Source organism: Lissotriton helveticus, chromosome 5_1, assembly GCF_964261635.1.
Source record: "Lissotriton helveticus chromosome 5_1, aLisHel1.1, whole genome shotgun sequence".
Lineage (NCBI taxonomy): Eukaryota > Metazoa > Chordata > Amphibia > Caudata > Salamandridae > Lissotriton > Lissotriton helveticus.
In genome coordinates, this window is record NC_136065.1 from 353,480,052 (window position 1) to 353,492,424 (window position 12,373).

Sequence of the window (12,373 nt, forward strand, 5' to 3'; positions counted from 1 at the left end):
CAAATGACTATGTGTGGTGTGTGGTGCAAGTGAATGGTAATGTGAGTGGTGGTGGGTAGTGAAGAGTTAAAAAGTACCTGGCTCGTAGGTGGAATTTTTTTTTTTTATTCAGGACCTCGACCTGGCACTATTAAAAGAAGTGATGTGCGAGGTAAGTCTGTCGTAATAATGAACAGTACCTCATGTGCGCGTCGACATGTTTCGGGGCTGGCGCCCCTTCTTCAGGACGGGAGCACAACTTCCCCACCTTACTCACGTTTTACTATTTGTAACTCAAAATTTATGGTTAGTTAAATAAAAGTGAAATTTTTTTTTATACAAGTGATATATAGGCTATAATGTGCCTACAGCGGATTATGGCTCAGGATACATGCAGTTGCATGACATGAAAAAAGAAAACAAAAGAAAGGTCACCCAAGGTCTGGGAAGTTCTATAGGTGCAGTCACCTGGAACAACCTTTTAGTACAGTTGCCCTGTAAAAGAAAAGGACTCACAAAACATACAACATAGAGAACACATACGATGTTGTAAATTAACAAAATACCAAAGAAATGTGGGTCATACTCAATAGAAAAGAGTTGGTTGATTCATGAGCTCATAGAAGCGTCTGGGGGTTGATTGCTACTTTGTGCAATCTGAGTGGAGAAATAAAAGTAACAAAAACGAGATTTAGTGATTAGTTCTTACTTGGTTAGGAGGTGAAGTCTTGTTAACCCTCTCAAAATACTCACAAAGTAGGGACGAAATTGCCACCGTCTTACCCCTCGCGCTGCTCCGCTCGTATGGTTGTTAGAGCCTTTTGATGGAGGTATTTATACCAGGTGGGATTGATCAATTAGCCCAGTATTTAATTGCCGGGTTAGGTGTGGTGCCCAAATATGGGCTTTCCGCCGGCCTGATTACCGTTTGAGGGCTGGTTGCAATGCCTGGAAATAATTGGTTCGTACGGACGGCGAAAAAACGCCCTGGCTATGCGAGCGCTGCCGCCCAAGTGTCCCAGTCTCGCGCATGCGCATTGGCTCGTGTGCAGCATGCGCATGCGCGTAAAGGAGACGCTACACGACCGCGCATGCGCGGTTCGAGTAAATGCTCCCTCGGTTGTTGTGGGGAGTTTGGCATGCTAAAAATAGGTGTGATAGACGCTATGGGCCGCATTCACCATTGTACATCATTCCTAAATGGGAGTGGTCGGGTATTTAGAGAGGCTAAGGTGGAAATGGTCTTTACAAGTACTTCTGAGAACTGGTACATTTATTCCGTCCACGAATGGGTACATATCTATCGAGTGGGTAGTATATTCATTAGGTGGACAGTTGTGACCAAGGGACATCATCATTGAGTACATGTATATGCGTGCCCAGACGGAACACCCATCTTTGTTCCTTCTGAAAAAGGCCTTTTTCAGATGGCAATGATTCAATGATTGTCCAGTTCAGGTCATTGACACAGTGTTGTTTTTCGAGGTAGTGTGTTGCCATCTTGGTGGTGCTCTTTTTGCACCTAACATTGCTTTTATGTTCATTTAGTCTTGTTTTCACAGCTCTGGTGGTCATCCCCACGTATTCCAAACCACAGGGGCAAGTTATTATGTAGACCACGTTTTTGGTGTTACAGTTCGTGAGGCGTCGTTGTTGCCAGGTGGTGCCATTCCTGAATGTAAGGGTCTTGCTCTTTTTCGTCAGGTGGCAGCTACTACAGTTTCTGCATGGAAAATGGCCTTGAATACCAACAGGTTGTGTCCTGGTATCCAAATCCGTTTTTGGTCTGGTATGTACCAGGATGTCTTTCAGGTTGCGTCCACGACGGTGGGCATACATGGGTTTCTCCAGATTCAGTGTACCGCAGTTGAGAATAGACCAATGTTTATTTATAATTTTGGACACTTCATTGGACACAGTAGTATAGGTAGTGACACAAATTGGTCTTTTGTTGTCACATATTTGGGCACCACACCTAATCCGGCAATTAAATACTGGGCTAATTGATCAATCCCACCTGGTATAAATACCTCCAGCAAAAGGCTCTAACAACCATACGAGCGGAGCAGCGCGAGGGGTAAGACGGTGGCAATTTCGTCCCTACTTTGTGAGTATTTTGAGAGGGTTAACAAGACTTCACCTCCTAACCAAGTAAGAACTAATCACTAAATCTCGTTTTTGTTACTTTTATTTCTTCACTCAGATTGCACAAAGTAGCAATCAACCCCCAGACGCTTCTATGAGCTCATGAATCAACCAACTCTTTTCTATTGAGTATGACCCACATTTCTTTGGTATTTTGTTAATTTACAACATCGTATGTGTTCTCTATGTTGTATGTTTTGTGAGTCCTTTTCTTTTACAGGGCAACTGTACTAAAAGGTTGTTCCAGGTGACTGCACCTGTAGAACTTCCCAGACCTTGGGTGACCTTTCTTTTGTTTTCTTTTTTCATGTCATGCAACTGCATGTATCCTGAGCCATAATCCGCTGTAGGCACATTATAGCCTATATATCACTTGTATAAAAAAAAATTTCACTTTTATTTAACTAACCATAAATTTTGAGTTACAAATAGTAAAACGTGAGTAAGGTGGGGAAGTTGTGCTCCCGTCCTGAAGAAGGGGCGCCAGCCCCGAAACATGTCGACGCGCACATGAGGTACTGTTCATTATTACGACAGACTTACCTCGCACATCACTTCTTTTAATAGTGCCAGGTCGAGGTCCTGAATAAAAAAAAAAAATTCCACCTACGAGCCAGGTACTTTTTAACTCTTCACTACCCACCACCACTCACATTACCATTCACTTGCACCACACACCACACATAGTCATTTGACTAGTGCTCCCGCGTAGCCTGCAGCACGCCGCATCCCGATAGAGGGGTGCGAAGACCCCGATGATGAAGCATGACACCAAGGGCCCTTTTGGTGTGTGAGGGGTATTTTACAAAACCCTAAGTGCTCCCATACCTCCTATGGGTAGCACTTCTCCTCTGGTAGGATTCCTTTTGTTTATACATATTATCTTGTGGAGTAAGAATCCTACTTCTACTACTCTACCTCCCTCCTTTGTTGATTTTGTATAGCACCGAGTCTGCCATAATTGAGGCCACAGAAGAGATCAGAGACTCAGTTGATAGTGGTGGGAAGGTGGCTCTGATCCTACTGGATCTATCTGCGGCCTTTGATATGGTACATCATGGTATCTTGATGGACCGTCTAAAAGACTGCGGGGTCCAATCTAAAGCCTGGGCTTTGCTAAATTCCTTTCTATCCGGCAGAGGACAGTCTGTTGCATTAGGTGGAGATTAATCTAGGCCCTTTTCGCTGCCCTGTGGGGTCCCACAGGGGTCTTCCCTTAGGCCAACTCCATTTAATGTTTATGTTTCATCCTTGGCCCCCATTATTAGAGCATTTGAGTTTGGTCTTACTTCATATGCGGATGATACCCAAATTGTGGTGTCTCTACAACCAGGGCAGGAAACAGGTATAGATCAACGTTTCCAAGCCTGTATGCAATCGGTTGTGAAATGGATGGCAAATGTAAATGTAAATGTCAAGGTATTTGTAGAGCGCACTGTCACCAAGCGGTTTCCTGGCGCTATTACTCATACCGCTGAGGAACCCATCCTGGCTTTCCCTGTGAAGTGTCCACTCCTGGGCATCCCCAGGGTAAAGCCAGGCATCCTAGCGCTGTTGGGGCCGGTGTGGAGGTTAAGCAAGCTATTGCCCAGAGTTGCAGCATGGGGCCCATGATTAGAATAGGCACCGAGGCGAGAATTGTCAGGTCCGAGGAAATTGAGCCCAAGACTCACCGAGGCGGGAATTGAACCCTGGTCCCGGGCCAGAGCTCTGCATCAGGGTCTGCCGCTCTAACCATTGAGCCACACTCCTCCACTGGCAGAGAACTGATTGAAACTTAATTCAGGCAAAACAGAAGTCCTACTGTTTGGAAATGACACTAATGTTTGGACTCCAAGTTGGTTGCCGGACTCGATGGGCTCCTTCCCTCTGCCTTCAAAAAAGGTGAAGAATTTGGGGGTAATTGTGGATGAGAGACTCTCCTTTGGGGATCAGGTGAATGCAGTAACATCATCAACTGCATATGTGCTCATACAGTCAGGAAAGTAATGTCATCCCTACCTCTTGGTAGTCGCCAAATAGTGGTCACAGCTCTGGTGCAGTCGAGGCTGGACTACTGCAGCCGCCTGTATCTGAATATCCAACAAAAAAAGTTTGAATAAACTTCAGCTTCTGCAAAATGCGAGACTTCTGACTGGTACATCCAAATTTTCCCCATTTCCAAGGAAATAAGGAAGCTGCACTGGCTCCCAGTAAGGAGTTGAGGGTGTTTTCAAATCACTTTGCATGGTCTTCAAAGCTCTGCAGGGCAAAGGTCCAGACTACTTGAACAAGCTGTTTCAGTGGTACATTCCAAAAAGATCACTCTGCTCGCTAGAGGGTTAAGCTGGTTTCTGTACCGTCCAGGAGGAAAGCTTTGTGGGGGGGGGCTGTAGCTTTGCAGTGTGCGCGAATGACCTTCTGTTTCGTCTAAGAAACTCCACTGACCTGTTAGATTTTAAGAAGGCTTTGAAGACTTGGCTTTTTGCTGAATAAGCTTAGTTCCTCCTTGCTCCCTCAGGCTAGATATGTTAGTGCCAGGACACCTTCGGGTAATCGCCGCGCTTTGTAAAAGTTATTAACATAACATAACATAACATAACATGCCTGAGGACACAGACTCTGATAGACACTTAGGACGGGCGAGGAAGAGGTGTTTGCCCAGGAGCACACTGTGAGCCGGGAGCGAGACATGACTCCACGTGTCACTGTTCATACAGTGTGGGGAATGTGTGGCCAGGAAAAGAACAGCAGGTTAGTGTGCATTTCGGTCATGTGTGGATGGCGGGTCCAACAGCAGTGGACAGGGTCTAAACCACTGAAGGAACCCTTCTGGTGATGGGTACAGGCTGGAGTGCAGGGCATCCAGGCAGCCAAGAAGTCCCCCCCCCCTCCACAGGCTCTGCAGCTTGTCTGGGGCAGGAATGGAGCAGGCTATGCCAAGTTGTGATGTGTCTAGTAACCACCTTTTGAAGGGCCACAGTTGAAATAAGTGCTGGGAGGAGGGAGGGTTGGGGGAATGAGTGTGGGTGAGCTGCACACGGAGCACAGGTGAAAGCGAGGCTCCATCTAAGCTGTAAGACCCCCATATTTCACAATACCAACTGCAAACAAGTGCATGGTATTGTTTGAGACTTCAGGATTTAGCATGCATCAAAATACCGGTATTTTCCAGTGTGCTCTGGGTTAGCCGGTGCTTGGACAACGGTACCATGGAGTGCAGCGCTTTGTTTAACTTATGTGCTGCCACTTACTTTTGCTTACTCTCGTAGAGCAACGAGGGCAGAAGTGATGGATGGGAAAGAGGCCGGGACGGGGGTGGAACAAATTGGTCGGGAGGTTAAAAAATGGAGGTGTGCGCAGAGCAATGAGGGCGGAAAGGAACTAATGGAGCGGCCACACAAATACATCTATATGGAGAGGAGAGCTGTCAGAGCAAAGCGTGCATCCTGCCACAGCAGCCGCCACTGTGCACGCTGCTGCTCGCTCCCGCAGCAATACTCCATGGGAGTGCAGTTTTGAATAAAGGTGGGACAAACACCCATAACTAGTCATTTGCAGGCTACGGTTTTTAAATGACACATACAAAAGCCAATTGAATGTGTGGGAGGAGTCAGACCCCCACAAAGTACATATTGCTTGACAGCGCACTTTCAAAGCAAAATCCTTGCATATCAAAAAGGGAGATGACCTAGTTATAAAATGACCAAATAGAATTTCCAACAACACTGCTGGCTGCAGATTACAAACTTTTCAATACAGAAATGGGAAGAATCCTCCAGCCACTTTGGTAAGAAGGTAAGACAGATTGAACTATCCAGTGCTGACATGGTAAAAGATGAAATGCATAAAAGTGTAACCCAAAACCCAAAAGTCAAGTCAAACAAGTTGATATACAGTTAAAGAAATCGTCGAGACCTGATCAACATCATCACCAAGACCAGAATTTCTCATTTCATGATGCCAATCCCAGTCCCCCGTCTGAAAAAGATCAGTTGGTTGGGGACAGCATTCTGGCTAAACCTCATAAACTCATATTTACCACAGGAATCCATCCTAGAATGCCTAAACACCGGACTGGTAACACCATTTACATTTCAGATATTTCAAATAATTTTAGATGAAAGTAATTCTTGCCTTCTCATCCTTCTAGATTTCTTCTTGTCCTTCAACACAGAGAACCATGCCTCTCACCTGTGACTATTCAAGCAAAGGATGGGCATGAATGCCTGAGTCCTAAAAAATATGTTCATTTCTTGAAATGGACAATTCCGTCTGCAGCAAAGTAGAACTTACACAAGTGGTTCCCCAAGGCTCAATACTTTAACCCGCATGGTTCGATATCTAGATGTAACCTCTTGCCTTCATCATAAAACAGTCTAACATCAACTAAAATTCATTTCACTCTACATGTGCACATCAATAATATTGTGAATGGAGCACAATTCCAACATTGACTGCTTAGGAGTACTAAAGAATTTATCACAGAACCCAGTTTAAACATATTGTTCAGGCCCTCTGCTGGATTATGGAAACTCACTACTAGTAAGGATTTTTTTAATTCACCTAGCTCTACTGAAAACAGCCCTTCATGTAGCTGCAAGAATGGTCTTGAAAACTGTTAGACCTAGCATATCTTGGCGTGATTACCCCAGACTTTTTACCTCTGCCTCCTTTGCAATCTAGATGCATTGGGTACTTTGCCACTGCTGATCAGTGTCAAAGTACAAGTGTTCCCCATGCAAAATGTAATGGTAAATGGTTGGCCATGTTTGGTATGTTTGCCTTACTAGTAAAGTCCCTAGTTATGTGCACTGTGTGTGCCAGGGCTAGTAATGCAAGGCATGTGGAGAAGGGAACTCAGGCCTGCAGTGTAGGGCCTGCACGCAGAATGCTAAGTAAGAATGTTGTCCTGACTAGTGCAATCACTTGTCGGGCCTGACTTTCCCTTTTACATACACATTGGGCACCCCTGTGGAAGGTCCCAGGTAATCCCTGGGCGGGGTGCAGTGTAGGTAAAAGGCAGGATAAAAAGCTGGGATCGTCATGAGCATGGAAGGAGTTAAGGGGTATAACTATGAGAGCTGAAACCCCTGAACGTTGGAATGAAACAGAAATGGATTGAGACTGAAAAGGCTTGGACCCATTCTGTTGTCAAGAGGTACCTGTGCTAAAGAAGGAGCAACTGAAGAAACTGCTGTGGAAAGACCAATCCTTGCTTCGTGATCTGGGGTTGTTCCGCAATTTCTGTTCTAAATAAGGGAGAGGCTGTTGGGGCTGGGCTTGGAGGCACTGGGTCCCACTGCTTGAAGAAGACTATGCTTTGTGCTGTGTCTTGTAACCCCAAGAGCCCGAGGTGAGCTGGCTCCCTGTGTGGAAATACAGGATCATAAAAGTTTCTGGAGAGGTCCCAAGCAACGCAGTGTGCGCATGCTTTGCAGCGTGAGACCCTCAGAAGTTTTGCCTTGTGGGCACCCAGGAGTAAGCTGAGTCTCGGACGTGCTGGGTGAGTGTCTTGCTGCATGCCAAGGCGTTGGTGAGGAGCGCCTGGTCATTGTGTGCATCGGGAGAAGAGGTGAGACTCGGATGCGTAGAGTGTGTGTCGTGGTGCAACCAGGGCATTGGTGAGGAGCACCTGGATATCGTGTGCACTGGGAGAAGAGGTGAGACTCGGACGCGCGGAGAGCTTGTCGTGGTGCAGCCAGGGTGTTGGTGAGGAGCGCCTGGACATTGTGTGCACGAGAGAAGAGGAGAGACTCGAATGCCCAGGGTGCATGTCGAGGTGCAAGCAGAGGCCCGGGTGAGGAGCGCCGGGTCATCATGAGCACCAGAGAAGAGGCGAGTCTCGGACGCGCAGTGTGCATGTCGAGTTGCAACCTGAGGTGCTGGTGAGGAGTGCCTGGGTCGAGTGTGCACCACATTTGAAGTAAGGTCTCCACAGTGCTAGGGGCGGGTCTCGGTGTTCCCTAAGACTGCCGAAAGGAGGGGCAGATCATTGGACCCTTGGAGGAAAACAGCAGCAGCCCGGCCGGCAGCCCCGGAGGATCTGAGCCGCCGGCCCGAGCTCACCGCACCCTGTGACGGAGTTCTGGATCAAGGCCCAAGTCAGTGATGTCGGAGAGGAGAGTGAGCTTGCGCCCCCCCCTCCAGGTAACATGGATCACCACCTGTGGTGGCGTGCGGACCCGGAAATGGACACTCTCTCGGCCGCTCGCTTCTGTCAGCTGCGCGATCCGGTTGCTTCGGCTCTGATCTCAACCCATGCTGACCCAAGAAGGGCCAGTACTGGGGCCGGAGTGGGTAGCAGTACTTTGTGTCATCATTGATCCAAACTGGGGGCACTGTAATGGAGCACCTAAACTGTCGTATTACACTTTGCATTATTCCTGCTAACGAAGTAGAGAACTGTCGAATGACGCCTGACCTCATTTGTGCCTGATGAACTACATGCTTGGTGCGCTAGGCACTGCATTATTTTTCCCTTGCAGAGTACCTGATTGTAACGTGGCGCATTGCATTAATACTTCATTGCACACTATCTGATTATAACGTGGCGCAGTGCATTATTTTTTCATTGCACAGTACAGGATTGTAGCATGACGCATTACTTTCTTTCTTCATGGTACAGGGCATGCTGGTAGTGATATGCATTGCATTATTCCTTCTATTGCGAAGTACATGACTGTGGCACTATTCATGGCATTGTTTTTCTGTTGCACAGTACAAGAGAATATTGTTATGCTTTGCAGTATTTGTTTTCTTTTCCAACATGTGTGATTCTAGCAATACGACCTGCCTAAACATTTGGAAATGGTTAGAAGTGATCTTAACTGTTGGTTAGAAGCAGTGGTTGGGATTAGAAACTACCAAACCACCGGAAAGAATACTACCCATTCTTGTCTGTTGATTTTGTATTGTGTGGTTATATTGTATAACATCTTATATAAAGTTTATACTCATTTTATAAAAACTTGTGTGGAGTCAGTTTGTGGTGACATCATTGGGTTAATGTGGTCGTGGTTGTACATACTGTACACTTGTGCCTTGGATATAAGCCATTCTTTTTGATACAGGTTGCATTATTTGTATATAAAACTGACCTCTCATTGGCTTTACTTACCAACTGAAGCTGATTGTGCCTGTGGATTTAGGCAGCAGGCTTTCCCACCACTAATCGTATTTAGTTTCCAGACGTTATTATGAACTACCTACTCCTATACTCTGACACTCTCCTCGCTAATCAAAACTACTAAACAAATAGGTAACTAAACTGAATATGTTCACGTTTGTGTATGGTTAGTCATGCTTGTGAAGACCATTTCTCGATGCAAATGCTAATAAATATATTATATATTAAGTTTCATAGAGAGACTGTGGCTGAAATAGTTCTAGTACAATCTAACATTATAAAGATATTACATACAAGCAACTATATAGACAATCATCTCACTTCCAAACGTCGTATCACCTTTTGCTGATTAAATACCAGGTACATGAAGGCCCGTCCAACGAGAGCTTGTACGTTACCAGGCTCCTCCTTCAAGATGGCGTTAAAATCAAATATTGCTGTTTTCTTCTGCCCAAGGTGCCCATAGCATCGGGCACGGGCAAGCAGGGAATCTCCAGCCTGACCACCTGTGTAAGTAGAAAGTTCTTGGTTAGACATAGCATCCAGAGGGCTCTAGGTATTACTAAGTAAGTGCTCCATATTACACAATCAATATCTGTTTTATAACAGCTTTGACAAGTAATACTCAAAAGAAAGGTTGTATACTCCATCCTCTGCTTTCGATTTAGCCCCAAAAAAATGTGCCTTTCTGCTACCCAACCAAGGTCAAACTGCTGTATTTGGCAAACAGGCAGTGCCCTAAGGGCTGATATGACAGAATGGAGTTTGGGCTGTCTTTTTTGGTTATTTGTGGCACTGTTCTTATGGCCAGTTGGGCCAATTTTTGGGTCGAGCATGGGCAGCGCATGTGCTGCTCTGCAAGGCATGCTGTATTCAGGTAAGGACTTGAAGCTCCACCCACTCTCCGCCCATATTTTTCATTGGCTTGTGTCATTGTCCACTGTAAACTGTGACTGTTCATTGGTCAATAGGCTTAGTAGTCCCTCCTTAATACCGCCTTGTCTCATTATGTAACCTCCCAAGGCGACACCACCAGTATGTGTGTTTTTACTCGGTAGGCCTTAATTACAGCCTCCGAGCACTATTTTCTCAAATAGCTTTGTCTTGCCTGCAGTGGCAGGACACCTCTCTCCTAATGCTTTTCTTTAATTTTTATAGCACGGGCGCCAAACTCATGTACAATGGAATAGATCTCACATTTGCGAGAGTTGAAGCTATTGGCATTGTAAATGGCAATGCTTTTTATTTATCTGTTTTAAAAACAACACATAAATAAAAGGCATTGTCATTTACAATGCAAGTAGCTCAAACTCTCATAAATGCGAGACCTATTGCATTGCAAAGGCTTGTTACTGTTGATTCTCAAGATATTAAAACAATATTGCCTGCAGCAGGCTCAAACCCATACAGTCTTCCATATCTTGCAGAACACTTATACAGCGTGTTTTAACAAGTTATTAAAACTGCTCAATTTACAAGCATGGGCAATTTTTCAGCTACCTGGTTCATAATTTGCACAAGACAAGTTGGATCCTGGCAGGGGAAGGTGAGTCCAGACACATCCATTCGGCGGGACGTGGTGTCTGTCTGTTCTGTGGGGGTACTCTTGAGGGGGATAAAAGAGACAGCACCTTTCAAACCAGGCTCTAAATATAATAATGATCGCTGCAATGTGACTAACTTACCTTGTTATATTTTTAATGTAGTGGATATTTACATAACATGTGTTTTATATTATATATATATATATATTTATGGTGCATATGCTTAGCACAAACTGTACCAATACTTTATAGTATCAAATGTGCCGTAGTGGGTAGAGGAGTCTGTTTTGTCCCATTGCTTGAAGTAAAGGGGTCTCAACCACCAATGTTTTTCTTTACTGTGGGGAGTATCTGTGTCACCTCTTAAATGCCACTAGAAAGATAGTGTACGCTGTTCATTTGGGGCAGAATTTAAAACTGTTTCTGTCAACAGATTAACATCCACAAATTGCATGCATAAATTCTCAACCTTAAAATACTGCATGAAAGATTGACCTTTCATCACTCTGCTTCCTTCTACCTGTCTGTCTCTTCTCTATACAAATTACTCTAAATCTCATGCCTGCTCTCTGCCTTACAACTCTTTGTAGACACCATGACAATATCTATTACTTCCAGCAAGGAATAGCGTCTCATGTAGCCCCCATACATCTAAAATAAAGGTTGTTGCTCTGTGTATATATACTGTGATAAGCATGGTTGAGCATGAAGGGTTGAATTCTTTTTGTTTGTTTCCTAATATAAATGTATCTTACTCTTTACTATTGTTCTCTGTGTTGCATTGCTCCCGAATTGCTGATGATCCCTCCCATCAGTGAGAGAACATGTGGTGTGGCATGAGTCCATAAAACAGATAAAGTGTGAGACACTACAATGATCTTAACCTATTTGGGAAATATAATTTCCAATGCGGTCTAAAACACACAGAACCTGTACAACACAGCCTGAATGATGACTGTGTCTTTATCATGCATTTCTTTACCACCCAACGGCTTGCTTTAGGGAAGGCATTGTTGGATTGGTGTTAGATGTAAAGTCCAACGCCTTTCCTACTTTTGCATAGACTGGCATTGGAATAGCAAATCATACTATCCGAAGTCAAGTGCAGTTCCTAAGGCAAGTCATTGTAACAACTTGCATACTAAAGGAACGCATGGTAAATACCCAGCCATTGTTCAGACTGTGTTGTTAAGCCACGTGTGGTAAAGACATGCATGGTCTGTAATTCTATCTTCCTATTTGATCTCAAATGCTATCCTGTGTAAACTGAGAAATCAAAACGGTGAATTGCAATCTCGAATCGAGAGCTTTAACAACCTGATTAGCTAATCTTTTAACATGGTTTTCTAGAATATATAATGTTACAACGCAAACAATTACAATGGGGTTTTTACATCGCAAATACCATTACATCACATGATTTTACAACGGATGCTATTACAATGCATTTTTAGAAACTACCATTGCACCGTATACCATTAAAACTCATACCATTACAACGCATAACTTTACAACGCATAACACTTTGAGGGCAACAGTGGGGTAAGTGTTGGCTAGTGTAGGGGTATACATTACTATTCCCACTCCAGTGCGTGCA

General features: G+C 44.7%; 1 protein-coding gene across 1 annotated transcript in view; it reads right to left on the bottom strand.

Moving 5' to 3' along the window:
- The window catches only part of TTC34 (tetratricopeptide repeat domain 34), a 417,629-nt gene that overhangs the window by 136,479 nt on the left and 268,777 nt on the right, over positions 1 to 12,373 (bottom strand). Inside the window, exon 4 of the mRNA XM_078642477.1 lies at positions 9,572 to 9,738. Coding sequence (XP_078498603.1) covers positions 9,572 to 9,738 — 167 coding nt within the window. The remainder of the gene's footprint in view (positions 1 to 9,571; positions 9,739 to 12,373) is intronic.